At 42.9% G+C, this 22,277-nt stretch overlaps 1 protein-coding gene across 1 annotated transcript; it reads right to left on the minus strand.

Annotated features, from left to right (window-relative positions):
• Positions 1 to 300: 300 nt before the first annotated feature.
• LOC139580526 (potassium channel subfamily K member 1-like) lies at positions 301 to 21,625 on the minus strand. The gene is made up of 3 exons (XM_071409299.1): positions 21,104 to 21,625; positions 18,194 to 18,589; positions 301 to 2,267 (listed from the first exon to the last, which is right to left on the minus strand). The coding sequence occupies exons 1-3, from the start codon at positions 21,498 to 21,500 to the stop codon at positions 1,996 to 1,998; spliced, it is 1,065 nt and encodes a 354-aa protein (XP_071265400.1). The 5' UTR covers positions 21,501 to 21,625; the 3' UTR covers positions 301 to 1,995.
• Positions 21,626 to 22,277: the final 652 nt, after the last annotated feature.

Here is a 22,277-nt window from a genome sequence, read left to right on the forward strand (position 1 = left end):
AATCATCATCTGCATAAATCACAAATACACATTCGTAAACACTCCACTTTACATCCTCCAAAAATACTAGTCTCTTTCTAAATTTGGTTCAAAAACAGTTTATATTCTCATCTTTAAATAGAGATTTCCAGTATCAAATAATGTCTTGTGTCACAGAGCAGTCCTGAAGTTTTATACAAACAGCCTACTAACATTACTTCTTATGAATTCAGTTGTTGCCCCTCTTTGTCCTCTCACTTAAAGTAGCACTATGCAGAAATCGATCCCCCATTTCTTGGTTGGCAAAATTTAGATAGTACACCTAATTTCAGTTTATATGGTGCCAAAACAAGCAAGTATAGTGTAGAGAATCATTGTACCATCTAAACCTCTGTTAAATTATGTATCATTTCCATAACCAAAATGTTTATTTTCAGCTATAAGCAGCTGGTGTACAAATCTAAAAGTAAAACTAAACTTTACGGGAAGCATAGAAATAGCACACATAGAACAAATCTCCCACTTCTTAGACTTGCTTTCAATGAAAGATCTATATTTATATGTGAATTTGGTCAGGTCGCCAAAAAAGTTACATATTGCAGCTTTCAATCTGAGGTACGGGGAAATTACTTTTGTACTTTCCAGAACCAATTATTTTGGTACAAAATGTTCAACCCAGTAATTTCCCATTTCCGAGTGGTGTCACAAGAGTTACAGTAACCTGCTGTGTTCAAATAATTGATGAAAATACACTGCAAAAAAGGGCGATGTTATATGAGCAACTGACCCTTTTTCATTTTAAATAGCAGCATTTCTTCTAGTAGCGTACACTGCTTGGGGTCTGCCTTTCTTTTCCCCCTTAAAAATTAAGTTTAAAAGCTTTTATAATTGTCACTTTAACATTCAATAAACCACATATTAGGCACAGTAAATCCCTTTCTTTTAGACGAATCAACATGATAAATACACAGTACAGCCCAAGACATGAAACATTTAACTACCTTAAAATAACATTACAAGTTGTACTTTAAACTAGCATCAAACAAATGTCTTACTGTAATTAATACACAGAGCATTTACAACAATGAAATGTGCTACTGTTGTATACCTGATACAGTTAACCTGAATACATGTGTTCCATTAAACTCCTGTAAAATAGTACTTAAGGTATATGTATACAGACACATTACGGCACAATGTGATATTCAGTTACATTTTACAAGGTGGATGTCCTATTAAATGTTCCCTAATGTGCTATAGTCAAGTCAGTTCTATGAAGCCCATATCTGTGCTTATGTATTACGACTGCCTTATAACTTGCTCTGAGCGAGTTCATAATGCATTATAGATACAGTATGTGCTTAATGTTATTCCATCCATGAGAACAGCTGATAGCATGGCTGTTCTGAGCGAGGATTTTGAAAATGCACGAAGCTATAGCAGGCGTTTCCCTTACCATTAAGTTAGCCAGCGTACATATCAGCTATACATATGAAGGCTATATTAAGTTTTTCCTATGTCTGTGAATACAGATCTTGTTTATGCAGTATAGCACAATATGTTCATTTTTCATCATTAAGAGAGTGATAGTTAAATTTCTCATGGATGATGAAGGGCTAAAAGACAATCGTTCAATTTCAACATTACCAACAATGGTTTGAAGTTGAGCTTTTGTTTTTAAAATGCATCCTTATGCTGAAGCTTAAGTTATGTAGTCACAAATATCCTTCTACGAGAGTCCTCTGTATCACCCCCCCCCCCCCGTAGGTTGCATCCCAATTCTCTACCCTTTTCATTAAAAAGCATTGAATTGGTGTAAGCGTTCACTGGGGAGAGTTTCAGCTAACGTTAAAGTTTCACCTAGAGAATTCATGATAGGCAGTGCACACTTCAAAAGAAGGATAGCGAAATGGGATGCAAACTTGGTTTCACCATCCCCCCCCCCTTCAGTACTCTCCTTGTCCTTCCCTAGTTTCCTGCCTATTTCACTGCAACATTTTAACTATTTCCCCCCTTCTAGTTAATCATGGGGTCATCTCCACCAGGCGAGGCCAGCACGGGGACACTAACGAAGGGTACGTCCTTAGTCTTGTCCTCCCTGAGCGAGGTGGAGTTGGTCTGGTGGGACACAGAGGTGAAGGACAGATGGTCGTGCTCCAGTATTGCCAGGCGGTCCTGTGGTTTCTCCTTCTTCAGATAGAACATCTTCCTCAGGGTCTTCAGCTGCTGCAGCTCACAGAACGTCTCCAGGACCACCAGCATCACAACCAGGCCCAGAAGGAGGTAGACTGGAGAGAGAAAAGGAATAATACAGACAAGGGGTTACTAGAGGAACCATTATCAATCACAGAAGGTCTCCAGGACCAACAGCATCACAATCAGGCCGAGCAACAGGTAGACTGAGGGGGGCGGCAGAGACGGAGAGAGTGATGTTGCATTTCATAAAAATAAAATCTTTAGCAATATTTACTCATGGGATTTCATGCCAATGATGCTCATTGAATTGAGAGAGAGATGAGTTAAACCAACACTAGCTGAGCCGGAGAAAGGATGTGACCTTAGTAGTGGAAGCAACACTAGGTGAGAGGAGGTGACCTTACCAGATGCTCTTATCCAAAGCGACTTACAGTTAGTACATTCATCTTAAGATAGCTAGGTGGGACAACCACATATCACAGTAAGTACATTTTTCCGCAAAGTTAAAGCTAGTAAGAGAAAACAAAATGTGCGTGTTAGTTCACAAAAGGGGGGATGCTGTAGGATTTTTTAAGATTCTCTTTAACGAGGTAACGTTTCAGATGTTTTCAGAAGATGGGCAGGGACTCATTGGGGTGCCAGGACAGAGTTCCTCTTGCTGCTCGGTAAGCAAATACCATGGTCTTGTAGTGGATGTGAGCTTCCTTGGGAATGTTGAAAACCAGGCAGGCTGCAGCGTCCTGGATAAGTTGCAGGGGTTTGTTGGCACAAGCGGGGAACCCAGCCAACAGCAAGTTGCAGTAGTCCAGATGGGAGATGACAATGCCTGGATTAGGACCTGCGCCCGCTTCCTATGTGAGGTAGGGTCATACTCTACAGATGTTGTAGAGCATGAACTGCTTTAATATCTGCAGAGAATGACAGCGTGTTGTCCAAGGTCATGGCAAGGTTCTTATCACTCTGGGATGGGGCCACCATGGAGTTGTCAACCATGATGGAGAGGTCTTTGAGCGGGCAGGCCATCCCAGGAGGAAGAGCAGCTCAGTCTTGTCGAGGCTGAGGAGGTGGGCCAACATTCAAGCGGAGATATCTGCCAGGCATGCGTGTTGCCATGTGGGTGTCAGAAGGTGGAAGGAGAAAAGTAGTTAAGTGTCATCCGCATAGCAATGATAGGAGAAACCATGTGAGGATATGACGGAGTCAAGAGGGCCTAGAACCGAGCCCTGGGGGACACCAGACATGAGAGTACGTGGTGCAGACAGATCCTCTCCAATTCACCTGGTAGGAGCAGCCTGTAATCAGAGTGTGCGGTGCCTGAGATGACCAGCCCTGAGAGGGTGGAGAGGAAGAAATGATTTCTCCTGTATTGCCCCCCCAACGGCTCGGCCGCGTAGTGGTAGGCCACACAAGCTCACAGAACGGGACCACTGAGTGCTGAAGTGCATACAGATTGTCTGTCCTCGGTTGCAACACTCACTACAGAGTTCCAAACTGCCCCTGGAAACAACATCAGCACAAGAACTGTTCATCTGGAGCTTCATGAAATGGGTTTCCATGACTGGGCAGCCGCACACAAGCCTAAGATCCCCATGCGCAATGCCAAGCGTCGGCTGGAGTGGTATAAAGCTTGCCGCCATTGGACTCTGGAGCAGTGTAAACGCGTTCTATGGAGTGATTAATCACGCTTCGCCATCTGGCAGTCTGACGGCTGAATCTGCCCCAATGCAGTGCCAAATGTTAAGTTTGGTGGAGAAGGAATACATGGTTTATTGCCGTTTTTCATGGTTCGGGCTAGGCCGCTTAGTTCTAGTGAAGGGAAATCTTAACGCAACAGCATACTAATGGCATTCTAGATGATTCGGTGCTTCCAACTTTGTGGCAACAGTTTGGGGAAGGCCCTTTCCTGTTTCAGCATGACAATGCCCCCCCGAGCATTAAGCGAGGTCCAGAGAGAAATGGTTTGTCAACATCGGTGTGGAAGAACTTGACTGGCCTGCACAGAGCCCTAACCTCAACCCCATCAAACACCTTCGGTATTAATTGGAATGCCGACTGTGAGCCAAGCCTAATCGCCCAACATCAGTGCCCGACCTCACTAAATGGAAGCAAGTCCCCGCAGCAATGTTAAAATAGATAATTTAGAACCAATAATAAAAACAGTTCTACAACTGAACATCAACAAAGTGCCTGCCCTGCCACAAAATGCTGAACTTATTTTTAATAGGGCAGGGATCTACTCTGAAACATTTTGAAAGGAGTAGAAATGTAGAAGCACACAAAGAAATAAAAATCGGAGAACAATGACTAAAAGTTCATGAATAAAAGTTTTGGGCTCTATTTGCGCCGTGATTTTGTCTCGTCAATTTGGAGATGTCACGTTATTGTAACAATCCTATTATACATAACACAGTTCGTATCTGGAAGCAAATTAAGGTCCATTTTAACCAAAATCATTCCTGCTACCTATTGCGAGGAATCCCTCCTTTGCCCCCTCTAACCTTGATAACACATTTGAGCAATAGGGAGAGCTAGGGATCAATAACATAGAGGGATCTATATATAGAAGGGAGCTTTGCCTCTGATTTGTTGAGGGAAACATACAATCATCCCAGAAGCAACTTTTTCAGATACCTACAGATGAGAGACTGTTAGAAAACATGTTCCTACATTTGGAAATGCTAAACCTTCCATGTTTGACAGATGCATAAAAAGTTGTCCCACCTCAGGCAAACAGATATAATCTATATGACGCTTTTCAATCTATTAGCACACCTTCTACAGATGCCATTAAGGCAAAATGGGAGGAAGAGCTAGGCACTGACATTTCTGTAGCAGACTGGGAAGAGAGCTTGGAGCATATCTACACCTGCTCAATTAACTACAGACATCGTCTCATACAAATCAAGACATTAGACTATTCCAAAACTAAGCTGCATAGCATATTTCCTGATACCTCCCCTATGTGAGTTAACACTACTCCACTGCTTTGCCCTACGTTCTAACATGCATGGTTATTGGTGTGGAATTTTTGGGATCCTCTTTAGTTCTGGAGACTAATTGACCCAGACCAGCTTCTGATCAACCTGGGAGTGTCAGAAACCCTGAACAGATTAACCAACCAGTAAAAATAAAATTGTTTTTCACATGTTTTTCACACTTACTTAGAAGCCATTAACCAACAATGCAATTCAATGAAGAGTTAAGAAAATAAACTAATGTAAAAAATAAAAAGTAAATAGTCTGGGTGGCCATTTTATTCATTATTCAGCAGTCTTATAGCTTGGGTGTAGAAGCTGTTAAGGAGCCTCTTGGACCTAGACTTAGCACTCTGGAAAAAGGTGTTGTCGTGCCCTCTTCACGACTTGTCTTGGTGTGTTTGGACCATGATAGTTTGTTGGTGATGTGGACACCAAGGAACTTGAAGCTCTGAACACGCTCCACTACAGCCCTGTCGATGTTAACGGGGGCCTGTTCTGCCCTCCTTTTCCTGTAGTCCACGATCAGCTCCTTTGTCTTGCTCACATTGAGGGAGAGGCATCACACTGCCAGGTCTCTGACCTCGTCCCTATAGACCGTCTCATCGTTTCATTGTGCCGTCAGCAAACTTAATGACAGTGTTGGAGTCGTGCTTGGCCACGCAGTCATTGGCGAACAGGAGGGGACTAAGCACGCACCACTGAAGGGCCCCGGTGTTGAGGATCAGCGTGTTAGGTGTGTTGCCTACCCTTACCACCTGCGGTCGACCTGTCAGGAAGTCCAGGATCCAGTTGCAGATGGAGGGGTTTAGTCCCAGGGTCCTTAGCTTAGTGATGACCTTCGTGGGCACTATGGTGGTGAACGCTGAGCTGTAGTCAATGAACAGCATTCTCATATAGGTGTTGTTTTTGTCCAGGTGGGAAGGGCAGTATGGCGTGAGATTGAGATCGCGTCATCTGTGGGTCTGTTGGGGCGGTATGCGAATTGGAGTGGGTCTAGGGTTTCCGGGATGATGGGGTTGATGTGAGGCATGACAAGCCTTTCAAAGCACTTAATGGCTACTGTCATGAGTGCTACGGGGCGGTAGTCATTTAGGCAGGTTACCTTCACATTCTTGGGCACAGGGACTATGGTGGTTTGCTTGAAACATGTAGGTATTGAGTGTGGTCACCGGAACACCTGGTGCTCTCATGCATGCTTCAGTGTTGCTTGCCTCGAAGCAAGCATAAAAAAGGCATTCATCTCATCTGGTAGGCTCGTGTCACTGGGCAGCTTGCGGTTGGGTTTCCCTTTGTAGTCCGTAATAGTTTGCAAGCCATGCCACATCCGACGAGCGTCAGAGCCAGTGTAGTAGGATTCAGTCTTAGTCCTGTATTGCCTCTTTGCCTGTTTGATGGTTTGTCTGAGGGCATAGTGGGACTTCTTATGAGCGTCCGGATTGGTGTCTCGCTTCTTGACAGCAGCAGCTCTAGCCTTTAGCTCGGTGCAGATGTTGCCTGTAATCCATGGATTCTGGTTGGGAGATGTACGCATTGTCACTGTGGAGATGACTTCGTCAATGCACTTATTGATGAAGCCGGTGACTTAGGTGGTATACTTCTATTGGATGAATCATGGAACATATTCCAGTCTGTGCTAGCAAAACAGTCCTGTTGCGTAGCATCCGCGTCATCTGACCACTTCCATATAGAGCAAGTCACTGGTAATTCCTGCTCTAGTTTTTGCTTGTAAGCAGGAATCAGGAGGATAGAATTATGGTCAGTACCCGGCCACTAGGAGCGCTGCTTCTGGATGAGAATTTTCTTGTTTGCTTATGGCCTTATACAGCTTGTTGAGCACAGTCTTAATGCCAGCATCAGTTTGTGGTGGTAAATAGACAGCTACAAATAATATAGATGAGAACTCCTGGTAGATAGGGTACCTCATGATAAGCTGTAGACCACACTACCTCAAACGAGCAATACCGAGACTTCTTTAATATTAGACTCATGCACACCAGCTGTTATTGACAAAGACACACACCCCCGCCTCTAGTCTTATCAGACGTAGCTGCTCTGTCCTGGTGATGCACGGAAAACACAGCCAGCTCTATATTATCTGTGTCTTTATCACACGGCTTGGTGGCTTAACCGTTTTTAATGTTTTTAATGTCCCGTTGGTAGGATAGTCTCGACCATATAGCGAGTGTTTTCCAGTGATTGCACGTTGGCCAATAGAACCGATGGTAATGGAAATTTACTCACATCCTAACACAGCACCCCGACCTTCTCCCTCTCTATCTCTGCCTTTTCTTCACACAAAGGACAGGGATTTGGGCCTGGTCTCCGGAGAGCAGTATATCCTTTGAGTCGGAGTTAATGATCAAAATGTGATCAAATCTGGCAGAACCTCTCTTATTTGAACAATTCAGCGCTGTGAATTTGTACATCACTTAACTCTCACTTGTGATCTTGCAATCTACCCTTGGGCAGCATGTGCTAGTCCCGTCACCGAGCAGTGTGTGTGTGTGTTTGGGGGTGTGACATCTGCCCTCTTCTTTCTGTTTACCTGTCCTTGTTCTGTATATTCTATTTTGTACTCTGGGTCTTTTTGTATTTATCTGCTCTTTTATATGTTTATATAAGAATTGCATACTTATTTTCTACAAAGTACCTATACACCATTGTGTTCAATAAAAAAGTGAGCAAAAAAAATACATTCTTTTGGGAGTGATCCATGCTCAATCAAGCACAATTATTAGGTGAGAAATTTTCAGTTGGCTCTTGAAGGGATGGTCCGTTACTGTGGTAACTGCTTGCCTGTGACGGAAAAAATCTGAGTGATTTGTTCCTAGCAGCAGACCGGTGCAGCAAACGCAAACTTATATTGAAAAACAACACGATGTAACTGGCCAAAAAATGAGGACAAGGTCACACTTTAGTAGCCTTTCTTGTAACTTCTACATGTAGGCTATGGATTAAAACACCAAAATAAACTGTTCCCCAAATGCTCTGTGTGACCACCCGCCAATGTGGCTGGTGAAATATACATTCGTAGTTACCAATCCTGGAGGTGACCTTAGTAGAGGAAGCCTCGTCACTTCCTTTCTGGCACACGTCACTTCTTGAAGGTGGTACGAGGGAAAGCTTGGTTTGGGGTTTTGGAAAGTCGATTGAAAAAGTTGAGTTACTAGCTAAGCTACCTTTTGAGTTTGGATCCTGCGACGTGCTACTAACTGTCCAGTGATCCAACCAAGGCCGGGTCTGAGGAGCTGTTTGGTGCCTAGCTAGCTGCCTATCAAGCTAGCAGGGTTTTCTTGAGGGCTTGAACGCAGCCCACGATGCGGTTAGTCATTGTAGCTGGGACCGCACATTGTGGCTGTCTAGATCCCTGATGTTTTCTTGTTGTCAATCTTCCCTGGGCCCCGTCTGGAACTGCGAGGAGTAACAACTATGCTGCTACCATGACAAATATGAAAGACGGAGGGAGTATGGCCACCCGGACAATTTGCATTGACACCCCCACCCTTTGTTTTTACAATGTTGCTACTTGTCACTTTACCCCCATCTACATGTACAAATTAGCAAGATGGCCCCGACAGACATGGCAGCTCTGCTCTGGCTCCTAAGCAACTTTGCAGTGTTTTGTTTTTTGTGTGTTATTTCTTACATTATTAGCCCCGAACGTTTTTTTGTGTTTTTACATGCAGCCGGAAATAACTTCTGGATATCAGAGCGGTGATAACTCACCAGCATTACGACCAGGAATACAACTTTCCCGAATTGGATGCTTTGTTCGCACCCCCCAGGGCAATTGATCTTATCCCAGAGGCTGCTCCAAGAAGCCGCCGGCGGAGAAGAGGTATTCGGAGTGGACTTCTAGTCCGACTCAAGATGCGGGGACACCATCCACTGTTTCCCAGTATATTACTCGCTAATGTTCAGTCTCTGGAAAAAGTAGATGAGCTCAAGGCGAGGATCTCCTTCCAGAGAAACATCAGGGATTGTAACATACTCGGTTTCACGGAAACATGGCTCTCTCGGGATATACTGTCCCCGTCCATAGAGCCATCTGGGTTCTCAGTACATCGAGCAGACAGGAATAAAGAACTCTCCTTGAAGAAGAAAGGGCGGGGGTGTATGTTTCATGATTAACCATTCATGGTGCGATTCTGATAACATACAGAAACTCAAGTCCTTCTGTTCACCCGACCTAGAATACCTCACTATCAAATGCCAACCGTATTGCCCACCAAGAGAATTCATCTTCGGTTATCGTCAGAGCCGTGTATATTCCCCCTCAATCCAATACCATGACGGCCCTCAAAGAACTTCACTGGACTTTATGCAAACTGGAAACCACACATCCTGAGGCCGCATCTATTGTAGCTGGGGATTTTAACAAAGCAAATTTGAGGAAAACGCTAGCGATGTTCTATCAACACATTGACTGTAGTCCTTGTGCTGAGAAAACTCAACCACTGCTATTCTCTCTTCCGGGATGCCTACAAGGCCCCTCGCCCACCCTCCCTTCGCCAAATCAGATTATGACTCCATTTTGCTTCTCTTTTCCTATTAGGCAGCAACTCAAACACAAAGTAACAGGGGTGCTAAGGACTATTCAACGCTGGTCTGACCAATCGGAATCCATACTTCAAGATTGTTTTGATCACGCAGGCTGGGATATATTCCGGGTGGCCTCAGAATAACATTGATGTATACACGGACACGGTGACCGAGTTCATCAGGAAGTACACCTGCCCAAACCAGAAACCGTGGATAGATGGCAGGATTCTCTCAAACCACCGCATTTAACTATGGCAAGGTGACAGGGAATATGGGCGAATACAAACAGTGTAGTTATTCCCTCTAAAGCAATCAAACAGGCAAAACGTCAGTACGGAGACAAAGTGGAGACGCAAGTCAACGGCTCAGACACGAGACGTATGTGGCAGGGTCTACAGACAATCACGAATTACAAAAGGTAAAACCAGCCACGTCAGACACCGACTTCTTGCTCCTGGACAAGCTAAACGCCGCCGCCCACTTTGAGGAGAAGTGCCATCGCTCCCATTGACTGTGGGCTCTCGTTCTCCGTGGCCGATGCGAGTAAGACATTTAAGAGTGTTAACCTTTGCAAGGCTACCAGCCCAGACGGCATCCCTAACCGCGTCTTCAGAGCATGCGCAGACCAGCTAGCTGGAGTGTTTACGGACATATTCAATCTCTCCCTATCCCAGTCAGCTGTCCCCACTTGCTTCAAGATGGCCACCATTGTTCCTGTACACAAGAAAGCAAAGGTGACTGAACTAAATGACTATTGCCCGTAGCACTCACTTCTGTCATCATGATGTGCTTTGAGAGTAGAGATCGACTGACTGATTTTTTTCAACGCCGATACCGATTATTGGAGGACCAAAAAAAGCCGATGCCGATTAAATCGGACAATTTTTTTTATGTATTTGTAATAATGACAATTACAACCATACTGAATGAACACTTTTCTTTTACCTTAATATAATACATCAATAAAATCAATTTAGCCTCAAATAAATAATGAAACATGTTCAATTTGGTTTAAATAATGCAAAAACAAAGTGTTGGAGAAGAAAGTAAAAGTGCAATATGTGCTATGTAAGAAAGCTAACGTTTAAGTTCCTTGCTCAGAACATGAGAACATATGAAAGCTGGTGGTTTCTTTTAACATGAGTCTTCAATATTCCCAGGTAAGAAGTTTTAGGTTGTAGTTATTATAGGAATTATTGGACTTTTTCTCTCTATTATACCATTTGTATTTTATATACCTTTGACTATTGGATGTTCTTACAGGAACTTTAGTATTGCCAGTGTAACAGTATAGCTTCCGTCCCTCTCCTTGCCCCTACCTGGGCTCGAACCAGGAACACATCGACAACAGCCGCCCTCGAAGCATCGTTACCCATCGCTACCCACACACAGTGTGGGTGGACTGAAGAAATTTGGCTTGAAGGCTGAAGAAATTTGGCTTGGACCATAAGACCATCACAAACTTGTACAGATGCACAATTGAGAGCATCCTGTCAGGCTGTATCACCGCCTGGGTACGGCAACTGCACCGCCCACAAACGCAGGGCTCTCCAGAGGGTGGTGCAGTCTGCCCAACGCATTACAGGGGGCACACGACCTGCCCTCCAGGACACCTACAGCACCCAATGTCACAGAAAGGCCAAAACAATTATCAAGGACATCAACCACCTGAGCCACAGATTGTTCACCCTGCTATCATCCAGAAGTCAGTACAGGTGCATCAAAGCTGTGACCAAGAGACTGAGGTGAGGTTAATTGCCGATTTCTGAGCCTGGTAACTGTAATGAGCTTACCCTCTGCAGCAGAGGTTACTCTGGGTCTTCCTTTCCTGTTGCGGTCCTCATGAGAACCAGTTTCATCATAGCGCTTGATGGTTTTTGCGACTGCACTTGAAGAAATGTTTAATTCTTGAAATGTTCTGGATTGACTGACCATGTCTTAAAGTAACGATGGAATGTCGTTTCTTTGCTTCTTTGAGCGTTTCTTGCCATAATATGGACTTGGTCTTTTACCAAATAGGACTCTCAATGTATACCACCCCTACCTTGGTCACAACACAACTGATTGGATTAAATGCATTAAGAAGTTAAGAAAATTCCACAACTGAACTTTTAGCAAGGCACAACTGTTAACTTCTTGCGGATCAGTGGGACGCTAGCGTCCCATTTCCACAACTTCCGGTGAAATTGTAGAGCGCCAAATTCAAATTACTATAAATATTAAACTTTCAAGAAATCACAAGTGCAATACATCAAAATAAAACTTAACTTGTTAATCCAGATGCCGTGTCAGATTTCAAAAAGGCTTTACGGCGAAAGCAAACCATGCGATTATCTGAGGACAGCGCCCAGCCCACAAATGCATAACAAATCATTTTCAACCAGGGAGTTGCGACACGAAAGTCAGAAATAGCGATATAATATATATGCCTAACCTTTGAAGCTCTTCTTCTGTTGGCACTCCAAAAGGTCCCAGTTACATTACAAATGGTCCTTTTGTTCGATAAAGTCCTTCTTTATATCCATAAAAACTCAGTTTAGCTGAGTCCACTCGGTTTCCCTCCTTCAAAATGCATACAAAATGAATCCCAAACATTACCAATAAACTTATCCAAACAAGTCAATCAATGTTTATAATCAAACCTTAGGTATCCTAATAAGCAAATAAACAATACAATTTAAGACAGAGAATTGTTAGTATTTACCGGAGAAAAATACCAAAGAACGCGCTCTCATTCACGCACTTGGAAACACTACAGCCAAAATGGGAGCCACCTAGAAAAACTACAATTTCTGGCAAATTTTTCCAAAAACCAGCCTGAAACTCTTTCTAAAGACTGCAGTTTCTAGGGCTTCCACTAGATGTCAACAATCGGGCACGATTTCACCCTAATATAAAAGTGCCAGCCATTGAAATCAGTGGAAGGAGGACTTTCTTTTTTTAGGGATGGTTTGTCCTCGGGGTTTCGCCTGCCATTTCAGTTCTGTTATACTCAGACATTATTTTAACAGTTTTAGAAACTTGAGTGTTCTCTATCCAAATCTACCAATTATATGCATATCCTAGCTTCTGGGCCTGAGTAGCAGGCAGTTTACTTTGGGCACGCTTTTCATCCGGATATCAAAATATCGCCCCCTATTAAGTTAATTGAAATGCTTTCCAGGTGACTACCTCATGAAGCTGGTTGAGAGAATGCCAAGTGTGCAAAGATGTCATCAAGGCAAAGGGTGGTTACATTGAAGGATCTCAAATATATTTTGATTTGTTTTTCACTTTTTTGATTACTAAACTTATTTTCAGCAAACTTAACATGTGTAAATATTTGTATGAACATAAGATTCAACAACAGAGAGAAAATGAACAAGTTCCACAGACATGTGACTAACAGAAATGTAATAATGTGTCCCTGAACAAAGGGAGGGGGGGGGGGGGGTGTCATAATCAAAAGCAACAGTCAGTATCTGGTGTGGCCACCAGCTGCATTAGGTACTGCAGTGTATCTCCTCCTCATGGACTGCTCCAGATTTGCCAATTCTTACTGTGAGATGTTACCCCACTCTTCCACCACGGCACCTGCAAGTTCCCGGACACTTCTGGGGGGAGAAAGTCCCTAGCCCTCACCCTCCGATCCAACAGGTCCCAGACGTGCTAAATTGGATTGAGATCCGAGCTCTTCGCTGACCATGGCAGAACACTGACATTCCTGTCTTGCAGGAAATCACGCACAGAACGAGCAGTATAGCTGGTGACATTGTCATGCTGGAGGGTCAAGATGAGCCTGCAGGAAGTGTACCACATGAGGAAGGAGGGTGTATTCCCTGTAACGCACAGAGTTGAGATTTCCTGCAAGAACAACAAGCTCAGTCCGATGATGCTGTGACACACCGTCCCAGACCATGACGGACCCTCCACCTCAAAATGGATCCTGCTCCAGAGTACAGGCCTCGGTGTAACACTCATTCCTTCGACGATAAATGCAAATCCGACCATCACCCCTAGTGAGACAAACCCGCAACTCGTCAGTGAAGAACACTTTTTGCCAGTCCTGTCTGGTCCAGCAATGGTGGGTTTGTGCCCATAGGCGACGTTGTTGCCGGTGATGTCTGGTGAGGACCTGCCTTACAACAGGCCTACAAGCCCTCAGTCCAGCCTCTCTCAGCCTATTGCAGACAGTCTGAGCACTGATGATTGTGCGTTCCTGATGTAACTCAGGCAATTGTTGTTGCCATCCTGTACCTGTCCCGCAGGTGTGATGTTCGGATGTACTGATCCTGTGCAGGTGTTGTTAAAAGTAGTCTGCCACTGCGAGGATGATCAGCTGTCTGTCCTGTCTCCCTGTAGCGCTGTCTTAGGCGTCTCACAGTACGGACATTGCAATTTATTGCCCTGGCCACATCTGCAGTCCTCATGCCTCCTTGCAGCTTGCCTAAGGCACGTTCACACAGATGAGCAGGGACCCTGGGCATCTTTCTTTTGGTGTTTTTCAGAGTCAGTAGAAAGGCCTCTTTCGTGTCCTAAGTTGTCATAACTGTGACTTTAATTGCCTAACGTCTGTAAGCTGTAAGTGTCTTAATGATCGTTCCACAGGTGCATGTTCATTAATTGTTTATGGTTCATTGAACAAGCATGGGAAACAGTGTTTAACCTTTCTGGGACCAGGGGCAGTATTGAGTAGTTTGGATGAATGAGGTTCCCAATGTAAACTGCCTGTTACCCTGTTACTCATATGCATGTAATTGGTAGATTCTGATAGAAAACACTTTACAGTTTCCAAACTGTTAAAATAATGTCTGTGAGTATAACAGAACTGATATGGCAGGCAAAAACCTGGAGGAAAATCCATCCAGGAAGTGCCATTATTTTGAAATGGGTGTTTTTCCATTGAAAGCCTATCCACCATATAAAGGGATATGACCCAGATTGCATTCCCTATGGCTTCCACTAGATGTGAACAGTCTTTAGACATTGTTTCAGGCTTTTATTCTGAAAAATGAGGGAGAATGACCACTTTGAATGAGTGGTCAGTGGAAAGTCCCAGAGCTGTTTGGTGCGCGCGACCTAGAGCACGCCTTTCGTTGTTTTTCCTTTATATTGACAACGCTATTGTCTGGTTGAAATATTATTGATTATTTCGACAAAAAACAGCATGAGGATTGATTATAAACATCGTTTGACATGTTTCTACAAACTTTACTGGTACTATTTGGATTTCTCGTCTGCCTGTTGTGACCGCCTTTGAGCCAATGGATTACTGAACAAAACTGAGGTTTTTGGACATAAAGAGGGACTTTATCAAACAAAACGAACATTTGTGTAACATGGAGTCTTGTGCGTGCAACCATATGAAGATCAAAGGTAAGTGATTAATTTTATCGCTATTTCTAACTCCTCTACTTGGCTGGAAAATGTTTGTATGGTTTTGTGTGCTGGGAGCTGTCCTTAGATAATCGCATGGTTTGCTTTCGCCGTAAAGCCTTTTTGAAATCTGACACATTGGCTGGATTAACAAGAAGTTAAGCTTTATTTTGATGTATTACCCTTGTGATTTTATGAAAGTTAAATATTTATAATACTTTAATTTGAATTTCGTGCTCTGCAATTTCACCGGATGTTGTCGAGGTGTCTCGCTAGCAGCACGCTTTCCCAAACAGGTTAAACCCTTTACAATGAAGATCTGTGAAGTTATTTGGATTTTTACGAGTTATCTTTGAAAGACATGGTTCTGAAAAAGGGCTGTATTTTTTTCTTCTGAGTTTACATGATTCCATGTGTTATTTAATAGTTTATGTCTTCACTATTATTCTACCATGTAGAAAATAGTAAAAAGTAAAGAAGAACCCTGGAGTAGATGTGTCCAAACTTTTGACAGGTATTGTATGTGTTACGGCTTTTCAACCTCTGCCATATCGTGGATTCAGTGCTATCTAATAGAACTCAGAAGGGTTTTCGTTAAATGGAAGCTTCTCTAATGTCAAACATGTAAAGTGTGGTGTACTGCAGGGCAGCTCCCTAGACCCTCTACTCTTTCCTATTTTTACCAATGACCTGCCACGGGCATTAAACAAAGCATGTGTCCATGTATGCTGATGATTCAACGATATATGCATTAGCAACCACCGCTAATGAAGTCACTGAAACCCTTAAGAGCTGCAGTCTGTTTTAAAATGGGTAGCCAGTAATAAACTAGTCCTCAACATCTCAAACTAAGAGCATTGTATTTGGTACAAGCCATTCCCTAAATTCTAGACCTCAGCTAAATCTGGTAATGAATGGTGTGGCTGTTGAACAAGTTAAGGAGACTAAATTACTTGCCGTTACCTCAGATTTTAAACCGTCATGGTCAAAAAATATAGATTAAATTGTAAAGATGGGGAGAGGTCTGTCCGTAATAAAGAGATGCTCTGCTTTTTTGACACCACACTCCACAAAGCAAGTCCTGCAGGCTCTAGTTTTATCTTATATAGATTATTGTCCAGTCATATGCTCAAGTGCTGCAAAGAAAAACCTAGTTAAGCTGCAGCTGGCCCAGAACAGAGTGGCACGTCTTGCTCATCATAGTTATTAGATGGCTAATATTAATACTATGTATGCCAGTCTCTCTTGGCTAAGAGTTGAGGAAAGAAACATTCATGTGTTGGAAATTCCAAATTGTTTGCAGTCAGCTTACACACAGCACTGACACACACACTTACCCCATCAGAAATACCACGAGGGGTCTTTTCACAGTCCCCAGGTCCAGAACAAATTCAAGAAAACATACAGTATTATACAGAGCCATGAGTGCATGGAACTCCCTTCCATCTTATATAGCGCAAGTGAACAGCAAACCTGGTTTCAAATAACAAATAAAGTGACACCTCTCCCCTTTGTGACCTAGTTGTGTGTATGTCCTGACATGTACAGTATGTGTAACTAATGGATGCGCGCACACACACTTAAATACAATCATGTAAATTGTAGTCTGTCTGTAATGTCTTTTTCATTTTGCGTCATACCCCAGCAAGACTAGCTGTCGCCATTGGCGCCGGCTAATAGGGATCCTAAGAAATAAATAAAATGTTAAGGGGAGTAGGAGAGAAGTGAGTGGGTGGGGCCCAGGGGTATAGTATTATTAACAGTATGTCATACAGCATGATATAAAGAGAGAAACAGTTAGTCAGTGAGAGGTGTATGTCTAGTGACAGGAGGGAGTAGTAGTTCCTGCAAAACAGTCTGCTACAAACACATTCTGGAATGCAATGCCCCCTGCTCCCACAATCCCCCACACAACCACTACTGAATAGACCATCTTCAGTTCTCCGTTCCTCCTCTTCTCTAACTCTCAATGAGCCAGTGATGACTCGTAGCTCCTAGCATGGAAAACATAACCTCACAGTATCCGTTTTTCTATTGCTGTGACCTAATCTTACCACTAGGGGGTAGAGAGAGCTGCTGATCACAATTAGCAGCATGAAGTGGAAAGGTTTTGGTTTTCCCCTCACTGATCATAACCATTACTGAACTAAAACGTTGATGCACTACATGAAGTTAGACATCAACACATTAGGCTTTGCCAGGCCTTTCCTGCGTTTCCAATGTGACCAACTATACTGATCGAGAAAGATCATTTTAAGGAAAGATATTCTTAGAGTCAAACTTAAAAAACATGCCAGAAGTACTGAAGGCAATTCACATCAAATATACAGGACACCCTTTTAAGTTAAAATCAGTATTTTTCTCTATTCTTAGCCTCAAGATGTCTTTCAAATCTGAAGCTTCTAAACAGAATGAGAAACTGTCCAAGAGAATTCAGAGCCTCAAGATGTTGTTGCTCTCTCTATATTTGTCTGGATGTTTGTTTGCTTTAATCAGAGGCAACCAAATATGGTATCATTCATCAAACTTTAAAGCCACCATCTGAGATTCGTTCAACAGCAGCCCCACCACTTTTGTCACTATAGAGCTGAGGGACACAGCTGGAGAAATGTAACCTCTCTCAAATTCGTAGATTAAGCTATGGATGTAAGGACTGTGTAACAGTCCATGAGATCAACATGATAGTAAAGAAACAATGTATTGCTTCAGCACCAAGACATTGTTTACAAACAAGGGAGTAAACAGAGGGGTATACTACAAAGCAGGATCAGATAGTTAGCCAGCTAACTTGCCTAAATATAGTAAAATGTTTTTAAAATAGGATCTTGAAATGGACATGGTCTAATTTACTCAAAACACATTTCTAAGCTTAGCTTTCTTAAAGCTGAAATATGTAACCTTTTGGTCAACCTGACCAAATTCACATATCTATCTCATTGAAAGCATGTTTAAGAAGCGGTAGATCCGTGCTATTTCTATACTTCACATTAAGTTTCGTTTTTGCGTCTTTCGCATCAGCTTCAAACAGCTGAACATACAATATCCAGTTATTTCTGGTTCTTTATCAAAGTTAGCTAACTCCTTGATCATGCTTAGTAGTACACCCCTCTGTTCTTAAAAAAAAATATTAAATAAAAACTCACCAGTGATTCCGACTTTATAGAGCTGTCTGAACCTCTGGTTGAAGGACTCCCCTGGTACATAATCTCCCAGTCCGATGGTACTTAGTGATATAAAACAGAAGTAGATGCTCTCCAGGAAGTTCCAGTTCTCCTCTAGGGAGGAGAAGATGGCCGCCGGGATGAGGAAGAAACAGGAAGCAGCCAGGATGGCGAGGATTGTGGCGTGGACCACGGCTACGAGAGGCTTGGACAGGCCCCAGCGGGTCGACACGTACATGACTGGACGGCGCGTGCTGAAGACCATGATGCGTTGGACCACGGCGGTGAGGAAGAGGAGGGTGAAGGGGATGCCGATCACAGAGTAGACGATACAGAAGGCTTTGCCTCCATCGGAGAGTGGAGCGGTGTGGCCATATCCTGGTTGAAACAAAGGGACATGGACAGGTTAGTTGAGATAATGAGCAATGGAAATGTAGCCTATAGAAAACTCACATTTAAAAGGATTTGTGGTTCTTAACAAAGCCAAAAATATGCCCATTGCACACACCCAATTAGTGAAAGTGCTCCCCTTAAGAGAAAACTTCACAGATTATCAGCAAACTGATTAGACAAAAGGATGAGCTGCACCCTTTCCTTTTGTTTAATTGGTTTCTGAACCACAAAACAAGATATCTATTGTCAGTAGCTTAAGTCTTTGTTTCTTTGGAAAAGCCTTATATGCTTCCAACATTCTCATCTTTTTCCACATCTACAAGGCAGTAGTCATGACAATCGTCTATTGCTGGTTTTAGAGCTGTTCACAACAATAGGAAGGAGCAACACAACATTATCTCATGTAGACAGGCAAACCAGCATAGCCATGACGGCAGAGGGGGATGAGCACTCTGTGCTGTAGCTCATGGCACAGACACGAGAAGGTGACATTAAAAGAAAAGAGAATATAGCATGTTTTGGTTAAGTGTTCCTAGCATGAGTGGTTTAAATGCAATGGCCCTCCAACACAACCATGCAGATTGGGAACTCAACTAAGCTACTTCATGTCAGATGGCCTACCATGATACATTGTCATTGATATCTTTACTATGTCAAAACGTATTAAAAAAAAGTTGTCAGGAATGTTATCCTGCAGTAAAAGTATCTCTATCAAGTAATGTGATGAACGGTTAGGACAAGAAGAGCTGATGGAAAATTGAGAGATTGAATATAAAGTATTACCATGTGTGATTGACCTGACACCAAAAAGTAAGTTCCCCTCTGAGAAAGGAAAGTTATTGCTAGTCTAAACCACCTCTTTACTACAGTAATGGGCTACTACCACCATAGCTTGGTGGATTGTATAAGGACCAGAACTGAGAGAGTTCTTCTATACCACCTGTGAAATGAATACCTCGACACCATAGCTTCCCTTGTACTTTACTTTTTCATGGATCTCTCTGGTTGTATTGTGACTATAGTATATTTTCTTGTGTTTCATTGTTGCAATTAAAAAATGACAGATTCCTGTGTGAGGAAAATGTGACTGAGAAGGAACTGTGGTTGGTGACTTGAGTCATTTCATGGAAGTACTAAATGACAATGGGTCCCTAATCTTGTCAAACCGGATTGTCTGCAATCGGCACACCCATATTAACCAGCGTTAGGCCTATCCTTGTGGCACTGTTCTATTTACATGGGACCACACACTAAGCCTATGTATCACCTTGGACTTTTATTTTTTTTATTTTTTTATTTTACCGTTATTTTACCAGGTAAGTTGACTGAGAACACGTTCTCATTTGCAGCAACGACCTGGGGAATAGTTACAGGGGAGAGGAGGGGGATGAATGAGCCAATTATAAACTGGGGATTATTAGGTGACCATGATGGTTTGAGGGCCAGATTGGGAATTTAGCCAGGACACCGGGGTTAACACCCCTACTCTTACGATAAGTGCCATGGGATCTTTAATGACCTCAGAGAGTCAGGACACCCGTTTAACGTCCCATCCGAAAGACGGCACCCTACACACCCTACGACTTAAGGTGCAACATCAACTCAGACAACAATTTCAAAATGGCCTACATGTTGGAAGGACAGTCAAAGATAGCTTAACTTCTGAGCGTCTTTATATCACTTGGGTTAGGACCAAAGATCTACAGAGACATGAAACTAATGTAGGCCTTTTACGCAATAGGCTATATGATAAGGAGGCTGTTATACGTAACACCTATTTAAAAGAAACGCCTTTGCGGTCTGATCTGAAGCATGTAATGTTGGTATCCCATCCCTAAACATGACTTATGTTAGGCCTACATACAATTACATATATTGTAACTTGAAAAGTTAGGCTCAAACGGAATTGAGGACAAAGTGTTGATTTCTTTTCAAGTCGGTAATCATTGGTGGGAGTGTCCAAAACTACAGACCCAGGCTTGTAGGCTTTTTTAAAGGATAAATGTGTTCACTGTGTGAGAAAGAACGTGCCCTTGCTCAATGCATAAACACAGACAAGCAGGCAGACAGACATTGAGGGCATACTGTATATTATCATGACAGAATGCTGAGCTCGGGTAACGTAGGTAGGTGTTACTTGGGTGTACTGTGTCACGAAAGGGTACATTTCAGTGTCACAGGCAACAAAAAAAGGCAACCTGCTTTCAGGAATGTCGTGTACCTACCTTACAAGACGCGTATGACAACAATCAACTATATTACCACTAGACATGACTACGTAAGCAAGCAACTCCCTTATTTTTCTGAAAATAGAGCTATTAAAAGAAACATTTCTGAATTGCACCTATTCATTTCTGGGAGCGATGCGCCGACGCAGAACGCGTTTTGACGCGGATGCTGCATCACCTCCTTCAAGCCCCGTATGTCATTCAACGTTCCATCGATAGATGGCTGAAAAGCAGTAGTCTACACTTAAAAATGGGACACTGACTGACTCACCTGTGGTAGACAATACAGTACTGGCGAAAAACAGCGAGGAGGTGAAGTCCCAATTCCAATTTGCCGATGCGTTGTTGAGAATGGACACTCCATAGTTACTGGCCTCGAGCGCTTTCTCCAAAAACTCCTCGAGGCGTTCTTCCGACAGACATTCGTTATCTTGGAGGAACTGTTTTTTGATGGTTCGGAGCTCCTGGCGTAGAAGGTCTTCATAAGGCAGTTCCACCGAGGAAAAGACAACAGCTCCGAATATAAGATACAGAATATAGCCCAGGACTAAAAACAAAAAATACCATGTCGATTTGTGACTTTCGATCAATCGCACACACGAATTACTAGTTAGAGATTGTAGCATTTTCCAAGAGTTCTTGAATCGACAAGTTGATATCCTTGTCATAAACAATGAATAGCCTAGACGCCACAAATGTTACAATGTCTTCTAGTTTATTTTCACACGCGCTGTCCTTAGCAACAGCTAAGCTTATGATGACAATCGTTTTTTCCGTCTCTCTGTCTGTTGGGAAAGCTAAATGGACACGCCTGGTGCCCAAATTGATGACGTTGTCTTGCAGCGAGAGTCGAGTGGAGACGAACAGATTCGGTTCAGTCAGTTCAATCTGTCTTCCTGATGAGCCATTCCCAGCTAGCTAAGTTAGACGTTAATAATGCGGTACTTGTAGGCTACATTTTCGGTGAAAATCATTACAATAAATATGTTTTAGCTGTCACCCTCACCCCGGCCTGAACAAAAATATAGACGCACCATGCAACAATTAACGATTTTATTGAGTTAAAGTTCATATAAGGAAATAAGTAAATTGAAATGAATTCATAATTTTATTTAACCTTTATTTAACTAGACAAGTCAGTTAAGAACATATTAACAACAAAACAAAAATAATAAATACAAATATAGGACAAATCACACATCATGACGAGAGACAACACAACACGACATAAAGAGAGACCTAAAATGACAACATAGCATGGTAGCAACACATTAAACACTCATCTATGGATTTCACATGGCTGGGCAGGGGTGCAGCCATGGTTGGGCATGGGAGGGCATAGGCACACCCACTTGGGAGCCAGGCCCAGACAATCACAAAGAGTTTTTCCCTACAAAAGGGCTTTATTACAGACAGAAATACTTCTGTTTCATCAGCTGTCCGGG

The sequence above is a fragment of the Salvelinus alpinus genome, chromosome 7, assembly GCF_045679555.1.
Source record: "Salvelinus alpinus chromosome 7, SLU_Salpinus.1, whole genome shotgun sequence".
Taxonomy (NCBI): domain Eukaryota; kingdom Metazoa; phylum Chordata; class Actinopteri; order Salmoniformes; family Salmonidae; genus Salvelinus; species Salvelinus alpinus.

What these genes read in the sequence shown, in the direction of transcription:
- LOC139580526 (XM_071409299.1), bottom strand. Translation starts at nt 21,500, where the DNA reads ATGACAAGGATATCAACTTGTCGATTCAAGAACTCTTGGAAAATGCTA. An exon ending in TACTGTATTGTCTACCACAG is followed by an intron (nt 18,590 to 21,103) that starts GTGAGTCAGTCA and finishes TGTTTCAACCAG; the next exon opens with GATATGGCCACACCGCTCCA. An exon ending in CTATAAAGTCGGAATCACTG is followed by an intron (nt 2,268 to 18,193) that starts GTGAGTTTTTAT and finishes TTCTCTCTCCAG; the next exon opens with TCTACCTCCTTCTGGGCCTG.